Below are 22,971 nucleotides of genomic sequence, written 5' to 3'. Positions count from 1 at the left end.
GGAATTATTGGATACCTGGTATTATTTTAATGGTTTTAGGCATATATATATATATTTATTTATTTATATTTTATAAATAACAAGCTGCTGCATTAGTGTTTTTATGAGGAAAAAATATTACTTACAATCTACTTAAAATCCCTTGTTCTGAGTATCTTTGAGTTTGTGTGTGTGTATACACACACACAGTAAAAAAAGAAAAGCCTAAAAAAAAGGAAAAAAGCCTAATTTATCACTGGGTTGCAAGTAATTTATCAAGCAGATGTAAATCTATCAGATTTCTGAGAGTTTTTAGTGTTGCATAATTTACTAAAGCTTAAAAGTTGTGACGTCCCTAGATTCTCAAATGTGTTCCTATTACTTTTCATTTTCCTGCATGGCAATGATATTTCCTTTATTTAGCAAATGTTTATAAGGTATAGTGGTATTTACCTCTGGTTGCTTTACTGAGAGCTCTTTCTCTGAATACATATGCTGAGAGGCTGGGAAAAAGAAAAACAGTGGAAGTGCAGGTTAGTCTTCTACACAGGAATTGGTTATGAAAATATTTCCAAAAGACAAGATTAATTCACAGTCTGAGTAGCCTAAGGGCATGCTGTGCCTTCCACTTGTAATGATGAGAAGTTATTCATTGCAAGATGGATAAAAAGATGTTCTCCAAAGACTGCATTTAATCTGGCAGTAGTGGGACACTGACAGAAGCATCCACGTAATTAATTATAAAACTACTCCTCAGAAATGTGTAAACATGACAGTGGTAGTGATCCCCTTTACACCTCTTGAGTCCTCTGTTTTAACTGTGATTGAATTGAGCTGTCATATCACATACAGAGTGACAAGTCTCTAGAGTGACTAGCTACAGCTGAATGAATAACACAAAGAAAATGTTTATAATAATCTTTTACTGCATAAAATATTTTTCCTTATTCTTGTAACCTTTTTAGGTTACAGGTATATATGAATTGCAAGAAGCATCCCACATCGATGAATTTGCCACTTTATAGCAGTATGATACTAGATAATTGACAAACTGAAAACTTTAATGTTCTGTCAACTGTATGTCATTAGTCATTCTCATCATCTGTGGGTTATGCTTTTGCATAACAGAGAAGAATGATATTTAAATGCTGAAGGACAATATTTGGTGAAACTTCTATGCTGGAGTATTTATTAATAAATCTGTGATGCAATATTGTGAATTGCTGAGCTTAAATTTTTGAAATTATCCTCCAAAATTCATATTTATGCAGAATATTAGAAGCTTGAAGATCATAAAAGTTATAGATAATTAGTGTTTCTTCAAAAATAGGCATTTTTAGGTAATTGTCTAAAATATAAAGATTTGCATCTCAGTGTAGAGACTGTTGAAAGGATTGACTAGCAAGCATTGTCTTTCTATGGATATTAAGGTAGCTGTCATGCTTTTCATGCTACAGTTTTTATAGTCTTGCCTGTTGTTTCCTTCTCATGCTTCTGTTTGTAGCTCAGATCCCTGAATGTTAATCAAATTTAGAAGAACATCAGAATTAAGTCATTTTTTTTATTGAAAACATTGATATTCCTTAACTTTTTCCTAAGCTTGTTCTCCATTCAGTCATTGGAGGGAAGAGTGAAATGTCTGTAATAATACTTAAACAAAATGTATGTTATAATTTTCAAAACTGTACAGCTTTCCACTTCTTCATGTCTGATGCATTTAAAAATCTGATGATACCCTTGGAGAAATAATTCCAGTTCCTTTTATAAGCAAACAGATATAATGCTATTTTAAAATAGATTAATCTTTTGTTTTCCAATCAGTACATCCTAAATTCTTTACCAATGTTCAAAATTGCGCTGCAAATATTTCTAGAATCAAAGACATTTTTTTCACTATTATGCACAGTAAAATTTCTGTAACACTTTACAAACAAACTGAGTTATTTATTTATTTATTAAACCCGTACTTTTTAAAGAATCTTTTTCTTGCTTTCTAAATTGTGGTTGGGAATAGTGAAGTCTAATCTTGAGATCACCTGTATCTGTTTATGGTGAATTGCTGTTGTCAAGTGTTCTTAGAAATACACTATAAATTTTAAAGAGATCTGATCTTCCAGATTTGCACCTTCTTATTTCCTTATAGCTCTTTCAGCACTTTTCCTCTCTTCTCTACTCTGCTTAAAATGGCCTATTGGTCTGACGTATTGATCTTGTTTGGTCCCGAGACTAATATAGATTTTATTCTCAATGGCACCATAGCCTGTCATCAAACTTACTTTTTCTTTTGTATCAAGATTGCTTGATTGGCTTATCTATTGCTAGAAGGCAACTGCATTTGGTTATGATCAATATGCTTGCATTCTCTGTTCTTTATCATACTTAGTAAAACTACAGTAACAAATGAACTATGAAAATGCTTCAAGTACCTGTCGAGGTTGGAAAATCTTACACCTCTTTTTAGGAAACGTGCAGATACTCTGCTGGGATCTTTATTGAGAATACTGAACTGGTATTCTTGTGTTAAGAGTGTGCTGTACTATGAAGTGAAGCTGATTTTTTGCTAAAAACGTATCATCTTTGTACCCTTGGTAGTGAATGCACCCAAGAGCACTGTTGGAGCTGGCAGTTATAGTTGCAAGGGTACTCTAATATTGGGTCAATCATGGTAATTCAGCTAAGCGCTTGAAAACTGGAAGAAATGTCACTTTTATCTTTATGAACAGCAAGAAAGAGGACCTAGGCTGCAGTCCAGTGAGCTTTGATCCATTGGAAGGTAATGGGACAGCTAATTCTGGAAACCATTTTGGGGCGCAGGAAGAAGAACTGCACAGGAGTAGTCAGCATGGAATCACCAAGGGGAAGTGATGCTTGACCAAGTTGATAAGCTAATGCAATGAAATGACTGGTCTAAGGATCAGGAGGAACAGTGAATATAGTCTTCCTAAACTTCAGAAAGGCCTTGTACACCATCCATTCTAAGACTGTCATAGAGAACCTGTTGAAGTATCAACTGAATGAGGAGAAAGTGTGGTGTATCAAAAACTGGATAAGCAACCAGGCCCATGGGATATTGGTCAGTGGCACAAAGTCTGTTTGGAAGCCAGCAGTGGGTTCACTCCTGCTTAATATCTTCATTAATGATCTAGATGATGATGTAGAATGCACCCTCAGTTAATTTGCAAGTGGGGAGTGGTTTATATGCCCCATGGTCATGCTGTCACGCCAAGGAACCTGACCCTAAGGCATTGAGTACATGCTGGGAGTTACCAGTTGGAAAGCAGCTCAGCAGGAAAGTACCTATGAGCCATGAGGGACACCAACTTGAACATGAGTTACTAATGTGCCCTTGCTGCTAAGGCAGCTAACAGTATTCTTGGCTGCATTATTACCAGCAGCTCAAGACGGCTGATTCTTCTCTACTGAGCATTGGTGACACCACATCTGGAGTACTACATCCATTTCTGGGCCCCTCAGTACAAAACAGACATAGACATACTGGAGTTCTGTGGAGGGCTACCCAGATGATTAAGGGCGTGAAGCACCTCTGCTGTGAGATGCAAAGGTGCAGATGTCAGAACAGGCTCTTTGTCCACTGCCAGGAGAAGTGGAAATGGACACAAACTATGAAGTTCCCCATGACCATTAGTAAGTGCTTCTATATTGTGCAAGTGAAGGACAACTGGCACAAGTTGCCCAGAGAAGTGTAGTCTGCTCTTTGGAGACCTTCAGAAGCAATATTAAACTATACTAAATGCACATGTGAATTCTCTTATTCAAAATTAAAGTGGCCTAAACTCTGTTTATTAAGATGTTTTACTTTCATTCTGAACAAGGATAGCCATGCAAAATGTTAATACGGTTCAACTAATCTCCTTTGAAGTCATATTTTAATTTGCATTAATTTTCAGTATTTCTATTTAGATGTCTTTTTTTTTTTTTTTTTCATTCAGACTCATAGTATTACCAATAGCCCATTCAAATACAGCGCTTTGATGGTATCAGAACTAGCGAAAAATTTAAAATTGTCTACGTTAGTAATGATAATCCTTGACAGTGTGCATAATACACAAAATGCACTGTATTTTCTCAGTAACTTACCATGCTGCATGGAAGATAAAAGGGCTATGTTACTTATTAAGGCACTGTTAGCACTGGAGGTCACCCTCGCTGTGCCTCTACCTGTACAGTAGAGGAACTGAGATCATTTATAAAAATGATATATTTCCTTTTTATTGGAAGCTTCACATGTAACAAAGTTTATGATTTGTGGAATTGATATTGGCATGCCTCTCACAACCAGTTAAACAATTCTGTATGTAAATATATGCAGAATTGGAAGACTCCACATTTTTGGATGAAATGTATATAATTTAGTTGTACAACCTGACTAACTCTAGAAAAGAATAGTGGAAAAAAATAGGATAAATAATAAGTAAAACTTGAATATGGCTGCCACAATGTTTTCCTTTTTAAGATGACAAGAAGTTTCTTCTCCTTTCTTATTTTAATCTTCTTTGAGAAAAGAGTTCAAGGGTAAATAAGTTTGCACTTTTGTGGTGAAAGAATAAAACTTGGCTTTCTTTTCCCAGTCAAGTATCTCAGGTTACTGTATTTTTAAATATCTGAGTTAATATTTTTTTCATATTGCTGTTTGGTCTGACCTTCCTACATATGTGACAGACAGCACTGCATTTTACACTAGAAACATTATTTGAATAAAGAAATACTATTCCTTCATTTTATTTCTCTCTGTCAAATTTAGACTGCATCTACATGACTGTAATCCTGATAGATGACTCTAACTAATATAAAGGGAAATACATATGTTCTTCTGTTACCAGACATGAAAATGGGATTACAGGAGGCATTAATAATGCATATGAATGTGTGAGTTTATTATTTTTATCAGTTATGCCCAAGTGCATCCGAAGATATTTTCTACCTGAAACAGTTTAAGAAAGAAGTATACACATTCTTAATTTGCTTCAGAGTTGTCCTTTTGTGGCTTTCATTATTTTGAAGTAAGGAACATTAACTCTGAGTTTGACTGTAGAAGTAACAACTTTATAAACAGTCAATACCTTACCTTTACCTGATACGTTAAGGAATACTAAACTTGATTTCTTAGCAAAGGATCACTTTTCTTAAAAACTGTGTGAGACTGAAAGTTTGGATGAACTAAAGGACAGGAAAGATTTTTTTGGAACAAGAACTATCTCATGTCAGCAGCAGAACGGTTTTCAAATATTTCAGCTTTTCTATTAATTACCTGTGTTTTACAAGTGTCTTACCTGTATCTGCATTCTTTCTACAGATCTGCTAATATGTTGTATTGTGAGGAAGGATATCAAACATGCTAGCATTTAAACTAGAGCTGAGGAACAGTGCAAGAATGTACTAGTCTACTTACACAGAAGCAATAGAAGTGCTTGCATACCTTACTTGGAACTAGACTTTCCTATCTCTGTGGGGATTCTTAAAGTCAGTACCTTTCCACTACTCAAAATTCTTTTTTGCTTAAGGTGAATACTCAAGATTGTACATAATCATTCATCATCAAGAAGTTAATACTGCTTGTAAAATTAGTGTTCCATGTTTACATGCCTGGAAAATGTGATGTTTGTTTAAGAAACTAAAATCTCAGATTTTTTTTTTTTTTTTTTTTCTCAAGATATTTACATGCTGTAATCCTTCCTTTAAGAAACATGATATGGTGGGTTTCCAAACTCCCAGCTATTTTCCTTTTGGGTTTCAGTTGTTCCTGCTATGATAGTTTTTTTCCATTGCAAGTGTTTGCTTTATAAAAGTCTAAAACATTTTAAATTTTAACTTCATATTTTTGAAGGTCTTTGCATTTCCTATTATTTGCATAGTGAAGGAGGAATCGATGGCCTTCCCTGTGTGTTCTATATATGCAGTCACAATTGGAGTAAATGATATGAAGGTTTATGTACTTGTGCTGACACAATTTTTTAAAAAATCCTGCTATGTTTATGAAATTATGGCGTTGATTTTTTTTTAATAATGGGCTTGACTGCTCTTTTTTTTTTTATTAGTAACGAGTACTGATATTTCTTGAAATTCTTCAGTGAAACCAAAATGACAGTACATTTTCACACACACAACTGTTTACAATTCAACAGTATTTTCATATCATTAAACTATTAGAGCAACTTTCTTATATTTTTGCATAACCAACAGATGTGAGAAACATTGGAGTATTTGTCTTCATCAAAATCAGTGCCGTTTCTATTTAGGCTCCATAGAAGAAAATGACTTCAAGAATATTAACTATCAACTAATTAAGACATACTTAATTAAATGCAAATTCTACTTAGCAAAAGCAATTGCAAGAAAGGCATGTGATTAGGGAATTACCAACTGATTTAACACTTAGAGCTACCAGCTAGCTACCCAAGCAATAGAACTGAAAGCAGTAATCTTTGCTTTATAAGAATCACAGAATGGTAGGGGTTGGAAGGGACCACTGGAGATCATCTAATCCAGCTCCTTGATAAAGCAGGTTCCCCAGAGTAGGTAGGTTACATGTGAATGTGTCCAGATGGGTTTTTAATATTTCCTGAGAACTAGTTTCACGGCCTCTCTGGGCAGTTTGCTCTGGTGCTTTGTTACCCTCAAAAGTAAAGAATTTCCTTCTCAAGTTCATATGGAACTGCCTGTGTTCCACTGCAATTTGTGTTTATTGCTATTTGTTCTGCTGCTGGACACCACTGAAAACAGCCTGGCTCTATCCACTTGATTCTTGTTTGATATTTATACGCATTGGTATGATTCCTTCCTCAGACCTTTCTTTTGGAGGCTGAACAGTTCCAGGTCTCTCAGCCTTTCTTCATAAAGGAAATTACCAGGGCACTCACTTCATTCAGCAGTGGACACAAATTTTCTCTGGTTTTCTTTTTGCTATTGACGTACTTAAAGAAGCCTTTCTTGCTGTCCTTTACCTCTGTCCTCACATTTAATTCCACTAGGGTCTTAGCCTTCCTTGTCCTTTCCAGAGACTGTTCCTATATTCCTTCCATGGAGCCTGACCTATTTCCACATTCCATACACTTTCTTCCATTCGAGTTTTTTCCATGAATTCCTTTTTCATCCATGCAGGTATTCTGCCACCTTTGCTTGATTTCTTACACCTAGGGATGTACTGATCTTGAGCTTCAAAGAAATGGTGCTTGAATGTCAACCAGTTCTCTTGGGCCCCCTTACCTTCCAGTGTTCTCACTCATGGGATATCTCCAAGTAAGTCTTTGAAGAGGTCAGAATTGGCTTTTGTGAAGTCCAGGGTAGGAAGCCATACTTAATTGCCTTGTTTCTTCCCTATAAGATCCTGAGCTCTATTGTTTCATGTTCACTGAAGCCTAGGCTGCCCCATCCTTCAGATTTCTGCTTGTTTGTAACAATATGGCGAGCAGCACCTCTCCTTATTAGCTCTTCTACCACCTCAATCAGAAGGTCATCTTCCAAGCACTGAAGAAGTCTCCTGGATGATGCGTGCCTGGCAGCATTACTTTTCCAGCAAATATCAGGGTGGTTGAAGTCCCCTGCGAGAACCAGCATCTGTGATTATGAGACTAATTCCAGCTATCTGTAGACATCATTAACATCCTCCTTCTAATCAGGCAGCCTGTAATAAGCACCCCAACAGTGTTATCCATATTAGCATGCCCCTTAATTCTCACCTGTAAGCTCTCCGCTCATTCATCATTCATCCGTAGGCAGAGCTCAATACATTCTGGTAGTTCTCTCACATAAAGAGCAACTCGTCTACATAACCTTGCTGGTCTTAGTGAGTTGTACCTCCCCATCTCTGTGATCACAATGAGATTGTGGCCCTCTGACAACATCCAGATGTGTAATTCTTCCAGTTTGTTCCCTATGCTGCATTAATTGGTAGACAGGTACCCTGGGGAAGAAAAGAGAGCAGAGGATCCCTCATAGCTATACACACCCTTGAGGTGGCTGGCCTTTTGGCTCATGTCACGGGAGGCAACTAAAGGACGTTTGTCACTGTTCTTGTTGGCCTGGCATGTTCCTTTGGCGGATGCAATGGCATGAGCGTTTCCCCTTTTGTACCCAACCCCCTAAGTCCTTCAGTTTAAAGCTCACCTCACTAGACTGGACAGCTTGTTGCCACAGATTGCCCTGCTTGTTCTAGATAAAAGGATCTCTTCCCTCCCTAACAGATTATAATCTCCACAGAGAGTCCCATGGTCATAAAAAACGAAATCCTGGTGCTGGCACCAGCTACACTGCTAGGAATTGATGTGCATTATTTGTCTATTTCTGGCTTCCCTCTTTGCTTTAACTGAGAAAATTGAAGGGAAGATAACTTGGGCACCAATTTTCTTCACTTGCACTCCCAGGGCCTTATAGTCTTTGATTCTGCCCATATTCCCCCTTCCGGTGTCATTCATGCCATGTGAAACAGCAATAGTGGATACTAGTCTGTGTTCTTGACAAGGTTCTGCACTCCTCTTGGCAGAGTGCAAGATCTTGGTTCCCAGAAGGCAGCAAACCTCTTCAGACTCCCTGTCAGCCTGGCAGAAGGGGACCTCAGTGCCTTTTGACAGGGAGAAAATAAAAAGAAAGCAGGGACCAATCTTTTCACATTGAGTTTGTTGAAATACTTTGAAACTAATGAAGTGGAATATATTGACAACATAATTTAAATTTTTACGTTACTTGATGTTCAATTATTAGAGAGGTTAAAAAATGTTCAAGTTGCTGACAATTTGTCAACCTATCCTGTGCAGAGAAATGATTTTTTTGACAGCTGGTCATCCTGCCACTAGAACAGAAAATAATTACATAGGCTAACGTGGTGTTGCTATTTTTTTTTAATGGATGCTGTTGTTTTACTGGCACTAAAGCTTACATTGACACGCTTTATCATTGGAGTAGATATGAATAAACACTGTCAGGATATTATGAATACTGCTGGGATTAATAAAAAATTTAAGTTTCATTATGCCTATCAAAGTATGGTAGTATATATAAAGTATTGAACTGAAAAAAAATGGTATATCATTCTGATACCACTGTATGTGTATTTTTTTTTTCCTTTAAATACTCTCATTTAAGATTCCTGCACCTAACAAGGCAGTAAATCTAACAAGGCAGTAAATGATGAATTTCATGTAAATATTATTGTTTCCCTTTTCAGGGCTTATTTGATTAGGTTTGCAGGGATTAAATTCTAAATTCTCCCTGCAGAAAAATCTGGGTCAGCCTTTTTCAATAGTGTGTTTTAATTAGAGAAGTGCTGTGAGAAAGACAGATTTCCTCAGATGGTTTCTCCTGTGTAAGAAAAACAAAACAAACAAACAAAAAAAGAAATGCTAAAAAAATTCTGATCAATAACAACAAAAAAAATTGCAGAACTGCTGCAGCTGTTTGGCTTAGAAGGAAAGGTTAAATTGCTCTGATGGTTCATGTGAGGTAGACAGGAATTTTCCTTTATTGAGAACTGGTTATTACTTAGTTATTTGAAACAAGTGCAGTAATAGCAGAAATTAAAATGATTATGTTAGTTTATTTAGGTGTTTAACTACCATCTGAAAATTTATGATTTTTAATGATGATTTTAACAGCTTTTCTGTAATTGTAAATAATTGCCCATTTTGTATTAGACTAGTCAGCCAACATGCAGACAAGGTTATTGATAATGGAAGTCTCACATAGAACTTTAAATTTGTACAAGTTTCTATGTGTTCTCTTATTTTAGTTATTTGCCTGATTTTTTTTCTCATATTTACTTTTGAATAATGTCAGCTAAAAAAAGTCCCTCATTAATGCTTTTTCTGGTTGATACTATTTTAACATACTTATGAAGTACTTGTAATTTCAAGGCAGTTGATATTTTCTCCACGGAGCTGCAACTAAAAGGGATGTATTAGGCACTTCATAACTGTAAGAAACTTTAAAGAATATATATTTCTCCCTCTTATAGTCAAATTATCTTTGTACATAATTAATAATGCAGTAAATCATAAAACTGTACACAGACTCTTTAGTGGAGAGTTATGCTCAAATTGGTGTTGATAGTTGGGGAAAAAGAAGGAGAAAAGAAAGCTCTGAGATCTTACAGTGGCCTTCCAGTACTTAAAAGAGAGTCTACAGTAAAGATGAAGAGGGACTCTGTCAGGAAGTACAGCGCAGGAACAAAGGATAATGGCTTTAAAGTATAAGAGGGTAGGTTTTGATTAGGTAGAAGAAAGAATTTCTTTATGCAGGAGGTGGTGAGACATGGACACAGGCTGCCCAGAGAAGCTGTGGATTATCCATTCCTGGAGACATTTGAGACCGTGTTAGATGAGACCCCAGGCAGCCTGATTTGATGGGTATGTAGTGGGGGAGCTGGACCTAGATAGTCTTTAAGGTCCCTTCCAACTTTGTGATTCTATTAGTTCTGAATGAAAAACAGAGTGTACTGCAGACCACCAGTTGCTGAGTTTTGAATAGTCAGCACAGAGTCGCATATAATTCCTCATTTGGGAGAAATGCATACTGTGCGAAAATTCAAGATAAAGAATAGTCTTATTGTTTACAGGTATCATTACATATATACAATATATTCCCTAATGTATGTATACCCGGCACATTCAGATTATACTCTGCTTTGAACTGCTTATCCTTTCTATATTTTTACGTTCTCATTTCCAATGCGTAGATTTAAAAACACAAGTAACGCTAAGTTCCTGTGATCTGTTGTATTTAAAAACAGACTACCACTCATGACTACTAGAAGCCACAAAAACAAGATATTGCCCTTTTTATTTTCTTAGTCAGAGAAATATTAGCAAATTTGGACACACTTGACTATGCAGTGCAGATGCTGAAGTCTGCAGTTTTAGCATTAACACTCAGATGCTATCATTAAGAAATGTTAGAGTATAACTACATGATTTGTGATATCACTGTGTGATATTCTTTTCCTTTACTGATTATACATCACTTACAGTACTAATATTCAAAGTTCTCTGTTGGTTTTATTCCATTTATTGTAATTTTATTATCGTTGTTTTTGACTTTATTACAGTTTGGCCTTTCAGAGACTATAGTTGATGGTAGAGGACTGAGACCAAAATAAGTACCTTACAGTGTAGGCCCCCAACAGCATTTTTGTGTTGATTTTTTTTTTTTTTTTTCCCCAGTTGTACTCCATGCCTCATTGAATCCAGCAGTGATTTTACCGTTCATTTTAAGGCTTTAAAATAATTTTGCCCTCTGTTAAGCACTTGCCTTTCCATTTACTACAGGTCAGAATCTGACAGCAATTTTTTTTCGTGCACTGGAGCATGCATCGTGTTAAAAGATACACAAGAATCAAGAAGGTTTCCTGCTATGTCTCTCAAGTGTTATTAGCTCTAAGAATGCTTCACAGTGGAGAGATCTTAAAGTATATTACAAGAAACATAAATATAAGGCACATTTTACAGATGAGCAGGATAAAAACAAAAAATAAAAGAATGTGATTTGATTGCATGGAACATGCAAGCTGAAGTTTTAGCATCTAAACCAAATTTTTGCATACTGTATCTTCTTAGTGAACGTAATAAAACAAGAACTAATATGAATAGTCTGATACTTACAAACAGCCAGTTCCTCCTGTCTGCTAGTGTATCTGTCTTTAATCACTAAGAATTTGTTTATCTGGAAGTTTAGATTTTTTTTTTTTTTAATTAAATAGTAGTTTACTTTTGGTTCTGGTGCATGCACACAAATTAGAAAATAAAAATATAAAAAAGGCTGGAAGGAGAGTTTGTAGTGACTTTTTAGTCACTCTGCTGTTTGTCAGTTTGGAACCAGTGTAGCAGTTCAAGGAAGAGATTGGTAGTCCTTACTGATGGTACAAATATGCAAAAGTACCAGTTAAGTTTTAAATAGTTTTTGACATTTAATGTCCTTAAATACGGCCTCTTGTCTCCCGCCATTTCTTCATGCAGTTAGTGCAGTTCGGAGAATTTAACCCAAAATACGTCTGTTGCATGAGAGGAATATTATTCAGATACGTAAGCACTGTTTCCAAAGATGGACTGCTTTTAACTTTGAGATTTCAATGAACAAATCAACTACTCAGTGGTGAACACTTTCTTTATTTCATATTCTGTTTTCCTCATTCTGAATTTTATTTTTTTGCCATTCTGTTGCTTAGAACACAAGTAGTTCCAGGCAGCGACCTTTGACTCATGTTTATGAATTTGTTTTGTCTCTTGTGCAACATAAATGTATATGCATAACATTCAAATAAAATATTAGACAGTAGATGAAAAATTTTCCCAAATAGGACTTTTTCCATGTGACTTTAGTCTTTATATTGGTGTTGCTCCAGCATATGGTTGAGTGGCTCCTAGCAGTTGACTACACTATGTACTTTATAAGGAAGTTAACAAAGGTCAAATTGTTCATAAAATCATTAGTGAAATGTCAGAAACAATTTAGTCTAAATGCCATATTTTCTTGAAGAAATACCCATTATAAAATATATCTTTCAGCTGCATTTCTGTGCTGTTGCCTTTGTCAGCTAAGAATTGGATTGTTGACAAAAAATAAATGCTCTATGCAAATTGTGTATTTCTAGAACATTTTCCCTGTAAAAGGAAAAGATAAGAGCTTAGATAAGATTGGGACAGAGTGAAGGATTTTTTCATTTTAAACATACAGTCAGGCTGAAACTGATGTTAACTCAATTTCTCATTGTGACCCAAAATTCAGCTTGAATTTTGCACTAACACTATCTTAGTTAGTGGGTGATAAATAAGCTTGATATTGTAATAGTAGTGTTTCTTGAAAGATGTGAAAATGAATGTAGCATTTACTTCATTAAATATTACCTGGAGATGGAACAGTCTGAGAGTAAAGTTCATCATTTTTCTAGCTTCATTCTTTGGAAAAGAAATTTGCTGTTTGCTCCTGGCTCTCGTACTTCACTCTAAACAGTATGTCATTCTGATCTTCTAGGCAGGAAACCCTCCTTTGTTGAAAATTAAGGCTGTCAGAGATTGTTATCTGAGAGGTTTTAAGACTCTGTAAATCTTGCAGATTTTGTTTAGGTTACTGTTTTATTTATTTATTACTTCGTTAAGAAATAAAAGCCTAAATTGAAGCTTCGGTAAAGTAGTATTTATAGATCTTTAATTTTGCTCACATTTCCCAATTAGCTGTCAGAATCCAGGTGGTTGCTTTTATCACTGGCTGTTATATTTAACATTAAAGAATATTTATTGATTATTTCCAACAAATGTTTTGTTGTAGCAAAGATGTATTCCACTGCAAATCTTGATGAGTTAGTTTTTTTGTTGACATTAGCCATTAAAACAAAAATTCTAACATGATGTATCATTACAAATACTATGCTATACAGTCCTGTTCAGTTCCATTGAGACCACTTATCCTTCAGTAACATTTCTACAGACTAATCATATCTCAATATAACATTTTTTTTTACTCTAAGTGTGGCAAAAATCATGTAACACAAATGACTTTTAGATGCTTCTGAAGAGGCATATTTTTCAGAAAACTTAAGGGAAAGAAAAACATTTCCTATTTATAAGTGAGACTATCTCTTTTCATGCTTGGCTTGTATGTGGTTAAAAGAGCCTCAGAAATCTATGTGCCTGTAATCTATGTGTACATTTTTTCAAAGTTCTCCTTGTGACTGATATTATTTACTGGATTTATTCAGTTCCCAGTGCTTTTAGTTGCCAGTGATTTCTGTAATTGGTTTGTATGATAACAAAGCTATAACTCTAAAACAGTGGATCCAAACATCTCTCTCCTTAATTCATTGTTTCTCTCATCTGCTCCAAAGTGAAGATTTATCCTGAGCCTTTTGTCACTGTCAGTGAGACATTTTGACTTCTGAATACATGGTTGTTCCTTTATTGCTCACCCAATGCATATTAACTGATTTGATCAGGAAGTGATATTATACTTTAAAAACTAAGTACTTTGTGGTTAGGATGCTATGCAGAGAGATCTCATACAGTGTTTCTGCAATTTCTTTATTGAAAACTAAAGCAGTACTTGTACTTAAACATTAGGGAGTATTTCATTAAACAATTTATACTAGTCTTTATTACAATGAAATATGAACTTTGATGTGACAGAATATAAATTCTGAAATTTTTTTTATACTTCTGTGAAAGTGATGTGTCTCAAGCTTGCCTAATGAAAGGTTTTTATAACCAAACAGATGTCAATGATTGCAGTTTACTGCAACTCCTGGTATTTATCCTTTAAATTGCAGGTTCACATCTATCTGTCTGTCTACCTGTCTATCTTTCTATGAATATATTCATATATTTAAGTATAAATATATAAATAATATGTAAGTAGACATAGGTCCGATTCAAAGGATAGATTATCGTTTATAAAGTTGGCTGATCTGTAAGTTATGATACTTTTCCCCTTCTCCCACAAATGTAGATGAAGACGAGGTGATTAATGTATATGGATTTTCCGTAGGTATACTACACACTCTGTTATTCATATGTGGATTTTCTTCAAATCAAATATATAATAACAAAGCTAAAGCCTAAAGACCATCCAGACTTCAGCAGAATATCAAATTAAGCTAGATTTGAGTGTGTTCAAGGGAGAGGAGACAAGTCATTGTAATAAGAAATCTATTTATCTTGTTTATATAGAAGAACAGAATCTAATTTATTTGTGTGCCCATCTGGGCTACATTGCTCATTTTAAGTTAATTTAACAAATGATAGACTGCTACTGGCCTTTTCTTTCCCAGGAGAAGAGGTTGACAGGCAGCTATGCAGAGATGCTATCTACCCAATCCCTGTTGTCTGCGAAGCTCCATGCCCAAAGGACTGTGTGCTCAGCATGTGGTCTGTGTGGTCCTCCTGCTCACACACCTGCTCCGGCAAAACCACAGAAGGAAAGCAGATGCGTGCCCGCTCAATTCTGGCGTATGCAGGTGAAGGTAAGGTCACATACTTTTGCAGACTATTGTCTGATTGTGAATACTCGTCCATTATTGTAATGCCAAAGTAATTACTTGGTCAACAGAAACAAATTATTTTGTGAAACTGTTGTTGTTTTTTAAACAATAGGATTATTTAAATGTTTATTCTAAACATAATCATGATAGTTAGAAGTATTTTGAAGAAGAAACTTATTTTGTCAGTTAATGTTCCTCATTATTGCTTTGCACATTGCTATTTTGATTTCAAATATTTGGTTTTCCTATTTTCGGTTAAAAATTAACAATGCAAATGATTTACTCTATATAAATTGCAATGAAAAATATTTATATATGACTGTTGAGAATCAGGTGATAGGTCCAATTTTGCAAAGAGGCAAATATAAATGCTGAAGGGATCAAAGTTTTAATGGGTTTGGTTGCTAACAAATGGCTCTTGTAGCTTAACATGAACAAGTAACTGCTGTCACTACATTTTTATACATAGCAATACTTTGTCTGTCCCACTCAGTAAGTTTCTAGGGAGGTGAATCTTTTTCTGTCTCCTGAGTCACACCTCCCCTAGTCAGCAAGGGCTTGCTACTGAGATGGAGTCATCCAATACACAGATTAATAATACACATCAATTATCATTTATTAAGACCTTTGTTAACTAGTACTCTAATTGGAGGTATAATTGGCTAATTTGATAATTACAATTAATAAACATTACAGGTAAGACAATGGCTACTACAAAGAATGAAAAAATAAAAGATAAAGAGAAAAGATAGAAAATGGAGAAAGAGACAGCTGGATTGCTCCTCAATCCAGCAATGTCTTGGTGTCAGGTTGATCTTCAGTAGTGTCAGGTCATCCAAGTTAGTGTTAATCAGTGGATGACTAACAACAACAGTACAAACTCTTGCTTATAGTCTAAAGCACTTGAGCCTGCTCTTTTGGAGTGACAGCTTCTGACTTCGGGATCTCAGCAGGAACTTCTTGGTTCCCAATTTTCCAGACCTTGTAAATTTAAGTCAGCATGTAAGAGGTAGCAGGGAGATGCCATCTTGTATCTTGCCTTCACAGAATACAATGGTATATCTCTCAGTTTCCTATATCAATCTAGAATCATTTGCTCACAGACCAAGTTTTCATCCAACAAACACTCCTGGGCCCTCCCATTTGGAAGCAAGCATAAAATGCCATAAAATTATGTTGATTGCCTTGTGTTCATTTGAGACATTCCTTACTAGTCTCAAACATTTGGTTTTATTCTGCAAATCCTCACTTGTGCGTAGTTTCCATTCACGCGAATGATCCTTATTCTGCATCTGAAGCAAATTGCAAAAAGAAGATATAGCTAGATTATGAAAGAAAAGAATGACAAGGCTTTAGGTAGAGGTTCATATATATCTTTGATAATTTTCCATGCTTCCAACAACTTTTGTTGAAAATATGGAAATAGTGAAGAACCTTTCTGACAAATGGAGAAGGAATGGAATAGGTGTCATACATCGAAACACCTCTCCCTTTGCAAATGCAGCTAATTTAATTGCCAAGTGTATTCTGTATACTTGACAGAATTCAGGTAACTTCAAAAAGGCTGTACCAGAGTAGGCATTTTCAAATTTTTCTCTGAAAGGGACCTTTGTTAAGGGGCAATGAGAATTACACTCATTTTAGTAGGTGATTCAAATAATAAATTATTTGAATGAATGTAAGCAACAAAGTAAAGCTGCTCTTAACATTAGAAAGTAAACTGCATTTATGTTTTCTCTCTCTCTTTTTTTTTAATTTTCATAATGTGTCAAATAGACTCATTTTGAGGGAGATACAGAGCAGCATTTTCAGAGAGTAGTGTAAACAGATGTATCTCTACATACTCTTTGCTTTTCCATGTAGGGCCGGAAAATTGATTTTCCATATGCTTATGCAGTTTTACTGGAAATAAAAAATTAACATCCTGAATACCATGCCACACAAGTGGAAATGTGAATTAATCCAGAAAATGATTCCTTGTTCTTATGCTTCTTTTTCAAAACAAGTACTTGTTTTATTCTGACTTTGGTACTTAACACATCTCAGGCTAATATAAAAGACAACAAATGCAGCAAAGCAGTGAAGCATAGGTTGAATTTTAAGTATAAGAATTTTATTTATGTCTGTTGTGAAATGATCACAATCAGCATCAAGTTATGACTATAAAGATTGACAGGTCTAAAACAGGTAGTAATGGAAAAAATCTCTAAAATACTTCTGAAATTGTTACCTAGATGTTGTAGCACTTTATTTTTCCTCTAATCCTGATTTCCTCACTATTCTTCAGATATTAGATTATTCTGTACATTTTTAAGAATAGAAGCTGACATCTCTACCTAGCTTATAGTCTTGCTCCTTTGCACTTTGTAAAAACAGAGAATAAAAATACATAAATAGTAGATTGCTCTAGAAGTAATGTCTCCTATTTATTTACTTGGAAACTAAACAGAAAAAAAAAGGGAACAATAACACTGTTTGATACAAAACAATATTTTTCAGTGTAGTTGCCACCATTAGCTCTACATTTTCGCCAGTGATAAAAGCCTGTGTGCTGTGCCTGTAAACATTTGCAGTAGCAGAGGTGACCCACTGTTTCACAGCAGCTATGATAGTGTTGTTGCTAGGAAAACGTTGCCTACACTGTCCAGTTTTCACTGTGCTCACAGCCACTGTCTTGTCTCCATTCAGTAAGCATTGAGGAATGTCAGTAGGTACAATTTTTTCCACACGGAGAAATTAAATAACTCACTTTTGGTTCATACACACTTCCATGTCAGATACCATTTTGTCAGACCACTGTTCTGCTGTTATCTGCTGTACAGTAACAAAATGTAGTGGAGTATTGGTGGGAAGGTTCAGCCTCTACTGCCATACCACCAACATCTGCCTTTTACATTGTGGACCAACGTAAGAAGCTTTACTTTTGAAACAGCCCCTGTAAATAAAAGTCTTCCAAGTCTTAAGTGTAGTCACAACTCTGGCTAGATTGTACTCCTCACCTTTGCTTGTATTATATTCAAAAAGCATTGGTTCATGGTTGGGTGTTTTGTGTGTGTGTTTCACTGCAATTAGGCTTTTTACATGGTTTCACTCAAATGGCCAACTAAATATCATTGTGCTGTTCTCTCACTCCCTCTCCTCAAAGGAAGAGGCAAGGGAAAAAAATATTATTAAATAAAAGCATCATGGATTGAGAAAAGGAAATTTAATTGCAAGGAACCTTGCAGAAGTAAAGAAGGAGGAAATAATTATTGTCTATTTTCCACCAGCAGGCAAGTTCAGCCACATCTTGGGAAGCAAAGCCTCAGTGCATAGCAGTTGTTTAGGAGGACAGATGTTTTCATAAGTGGGCTCCCATTTTTCCCCTTTCCCAAATTTTATTGCTGAACATGATGCCATATGATAAGGATGTTGGTTTGGGTCAACTGCTTCATCTCTTGCTCATCCCTTAATGGCTTTGTGGGGGTTGGGAGTCAGCCTTGGTGAAGTGCCAGCACTGCTCAGCCGCTGCCAAAACAGTAGCTCTAGCCACATGTGCAGAGCACAGCATTGTATGGGCTGCTGTTCAGAAAGTCAGCTTCGTCCCAGCCAGAGCCAGTACACCTCTTTTTTCCCATAAGCCTCTTACATCTTTTAGTCATTTGCTGAATAAGAACAAATTGAATGACTTTTAACCTCCAAAACTTCATCAGCCATGTTTCCAAAACATAAAACACTGATTGCATTGCTGATGCTGGCAGGTCATTTTATGCTCTGTGGCAGAGAATATATTCATGTTTCTGAAAGTCTGTATCCTGCTGTTATAAAAAGGAAGCTTTACGGGAGCCATTTTTTAAAAAAAAAAAAAAAAAAAATGCAAGTCCTGTTTCTATTCAGAGCTTATAAAAATGCATGTTACTGGTGCTGAAAATTCTCTAAATGTCTTGTGTAATTATGAATCATGAGTTCAAGACTTGTCACATGTATGTCTAATAATGCCACTTACATGCTAAAACTGAGTCCTGAAACAATTAGTTCTATTCAGGCAAACAGTCCCAAATGTATTCTCTTCTAGATTTTTGGACTCTCTCTTGAATGGCTGATAAAAGAGTAAGACCAGTCTAGGGAAGATTTTTTACAGTAATCTGTGTACAGTATAGCCACGATTTTGGGAGTTCTAATTCAGAACACTATAGGACAATTAAAAAGGATTGTATACAAATACACAATTCCTATGACATCAGATGTGTACATTAATTTTAATGAAAGAATGTGCAAGTCTACTGCCAACCTATAAATAGGCTAAATGTATCCTCTGAGATGGCATATGGAGTCCAGGTTTTTCTCCGAGTCCTTGATTGTACCCATCCTACTGCTAGCCAAGGATAATTGAGTCTACAAACCTAGCAAGTTTGAAGCGTACAGAATGACTAAGTTCATTTTCTACTGACTGCCTCTCCAGCCCCATGCTGCCTATTTCTCCAGCTAGAAACTAACTTCTGCTGTATGTGCTCTTATGAGTGTTCCTTTATCCAGAGCAATTTCTCTTCTATGTGGTCAAACCATGCACTACAGAGCATCAAACGCATCATGCTGATGCCCATCTGGAATGGGATTATTTACATGCACCCATAGGGAAAGGGGAAGAGGGAGTAGTCTCCTCATGAGAACGTTTTATATAGTTTGTGAGATGAATCCATGTGGAAACTGTTCTCAAAACAACAATTTTGATATCTTTTCTGAGATCATTGTCCTCAACTTGAAGGTTTGTAGGGTGAAACTATTTATAAATTTCTCTCTCTGTGAGTGTACCCATGGTAATAACTCATTTGTGTCACTGTTCTCAGTTCTATCTGAATATATTCTCCAGAGTGCTAGATATACATAGGTCTCATATAATGTCATGATAATGTCTCATCTATTTCCATGGAAACTACAGCAGATACAATGAACACAATAGCATTATCAAATAGAGAAAATGACCTACTAAACACTGGTTTTCAACATAGTCACAACCATTATTGATTTCAGTGGATAAGCTGATTGAGATGCTCTTGATTTCATGGTATACCAGCTGTACATGGCTGGTCTTTCACAGTCCTGTTTGTGCTGCTTAAATGCAGCACTCACTGTGCTCACATCTGCTGTTCAGTCTTCATAAACATTAAACAATCACTGGAGAATGTCAATGGTTGTCGTTTTTTCCACAAGGAGGAATTCAATTCCTTACGTTTGCTTCATACACACTTCCATGTCAGACACCATTCTGTCAGACTGCTTCTGTGCTGCTGTCTGCCACACAGCAACAACATGTAATGGAATATTGGTGGGAAGGTTTGGCCTCTATTGCCACACCACCAACATCCAACTCTGACAGTGTGGACCAACGAAATAAAGCAGAGCCATTACTTCTAGAGCAGCCCTCCTACATCTTCATGGCAGGATAAGAAACTCAGGGAAATCCTTGTCTCCAAATTTAAAATAGCAAAGGACATAATGACGTTACCTGGTACATGACATTGTTCTGCATATGTAGTCTAGTAATGGTATCGTATACATCTTAGCCTATCTTGTTCAAATATAGTGTCTATCTACTTTTGTTCAGCTTTCTACTTATGTTTTTTTTTTCTTGTTACAGAAAGTATTATATAATTAGTAATATGCACTATAGCTAATTTGTGCAAGCCATGTCCTCAGACTAAAAACTACTAAAAGGGTTCTAAATTTTTTTGGAAAGGTTAGTTGTGCTGACTAACTTACGTTTGTTCAATATAGAACATGTTGAATATTCTATATTGAAATCTACATTGATTGTATATTGAATTAGCATAAAATGAATGTGGATGCATTCCAAGTTTTTATCAGTAGTAAAAATACAAAACTTTTGGAAAAGTAAACATTAAAAAAATCAAAAGCAAAGAATAAAAATCTAAAAATCTGAATGCAGTAGAATTGTTCTTAATTCTGTTTTTGTTTGAAATGTTCTTAAAGCAGTTGTATGTGTGCCCTGCATGTTACAGCCTGCATGCCATTGTCTTACTGTGGCTGTTATATGTTCATATATTGCCCGAGTATAATGCCAAAAAGGCTACTCAGGATGACCTCATATGTCACAGACTATTATGCATCTCTGAGTTAGGTAGCATAAAATGTCAGTCATATATCTAATCAGGTATTCTGTCTGGTAGGCCAGTAGCTCATACATTTCATATATCTACAAGATTGATTTACTGAACCTGTAAGGAATAGCTGGGTCAAAGGAGTTTCTTCTCAACTCTAGGCAAATTCTGATTGACGTGCTTTAAAATTTTATTACTGATAAAATTCCAGTGTGATTTAACTTAGGCTGTAAAAGAATTTATACTTAGGGCTTTTGAAGTTGTTTATTCTTCTTGTACTTATTGGATTTGTTTTTCATTTTTGTATTTGTCCGTCTTGAAATAACAGCATTTTTTATTTAAATCTGGAAACAGAATTCAGTAATTATTTTTCTAAAAATTCCCTATTCATCCAAGGATCAGTTTTGGATAAACCAAGGATATTTTGAGTTTTAACTGATTTCAACTGAAACGTGAACACATTAAATACGTAATTTTAGAAATGGGTGATTTGTCAAGCTAGACTTGCAAAGTCACTTGATACCTGTGTGTGAAGGAAAGCTAGGGAAAGGATATTACGGTGCTTCCTTTTACTCAGAATATTACCCAGGCAATATTCCTGCCTCGTGTTGGAGATTTGGGATTCAAATCATATGCAAGGAAAGACTTAACGACAAACTTCTTGTCTTCCATAGATGCACCCAAACTTCTGTCCTGTTATGAATTAGAGGAGAGGTCTCTCAGAGTTGTTCTTCAAGTTTATCTTGATTTGCATGTTTAATATGTGACATGCAAGAAAGTGTGAATTACTGCAGGACTGGAACAAGTGTTATGTACCAACATCAACTTTTTATACAGAAGTAGTCTGCACACGCTGACCACATCAGTCTTCAGGAAGCGTTACTACTTCAAGGAGCGCCTACCTTATTCCTATGGCAAAAAAATCACTCTCTAAATTACAAGAGAAATGTCATTCACATCTCTTTTCTCAAACTTTGAGAAAACTTTTATTCTAGCTGTTTTGAAATGCACGTATTCAATGACATGCATTTGTAAAATGAAGGATAACAAAATGATTAATAAGAATGATCCTTAAATGCTTTGAAAAGTGTTAGACATTTCAAAATTTATAAGTTATCAAGACAGTTTCACACTGGATTATAAAAACCAATCCTTGAATATTCTGGAGCAACATGTCTTTCCCATGATGAGCTTTAAATCAGGCAGAAAAGCAAGCTATGCCTGTGACAAGTCTTTTAAAGCATTCCAAGAAGCTACCATCTTAACTGTACTATTTTATAAGTAAAACTCTGAAACTAGCCTTTCATTTCCAAATGTGCTTTTCCAAAGTATTCAAATACAAAAAGAAATACTTCAAATCCAACTGTTTTTTATACCTTAAAATGATTGTTTTTAATACCGCAAAGGAGTAGTTTACAGTCTATTTATTTATTTATATAAAATGTATTTAGTGTCACTTGTCCCTTTTTCTCATAACCATTTTTTCCCTGCAATATTAATTGTTTTTTATATTCCTATTAAACCTGTCTTCATTTGATTCTTGAAGCTGAGTAGCACTGATCTTCTTACTCCTATGAAGATGTTATAAAGGATATTTCTAAGTGCCAGTTTTCCAAGCTATTCTTCTTTTAGTGTACTTAATTTGAGGGTGCACAAGGAAATGCTGTATTACTGGAGAGAACGGCACACTTATTCATAATTAAATACTATGTTTTTGGTATTAGTAATATTTAATACTGCTGATAATTGTATCATCTTTCAGCAATTGTATTTCCATATTTTGTTCATTCATTACAGTTTTTTTTTCAATATTATTTTTATTTGAATGGAATAGGATTCCCACTGAGCTACAGACATTCACACTCCAGTTTTCTATTTACTTACAAGTCAGCATCACTCTTTTTTTTTGCCTGAATA

The 22,971-nt window shown here is 35.5% G+C and overlaps 1 protein-coding gene across 1 annotated transcript in view; it reads left to right on the top strand.

The window, feature by feature from the left end:
- THSD7A (thrombospondin type 1 domain containing 7A) overlaps positions 1-22,971 on the top strand; it is a 256,577-nt gene that overhangs the window by 170,603 nt on the left and 63,003 nt on the right. Inside the window, exon 10 of the mRNA XM_048952274.1 lies at positions 14,747-14,938. Within this exon, the coding sequence (XP_048808231.1) occupies positions 14,747-14,938 (192 nt within the window). The remainder of the gene's footprint in view (positions 1-14,746; positions 14,939-22,971) is intronic.

The sequence above is a fragment of the Lagopus muta genome, chromosome 7, assembly GCF_023343835.1.
Source record: "Lagopus muta isolate bLagMut1 chromosome 7, bLagMut1 primary, whole genome shotgun sequence".
NCBI classification, from domain to species: domain Eukaryota; kingdom Metazoa; phylum Chordata; class Aves; order Galliformes; family Phasianidae; genus Lagopus; species Lagopus muta.
Note: the sequence above shows the minus strand (reverse complement) of the source record. Positions and strands in the feature narration are given on the sequence as shown.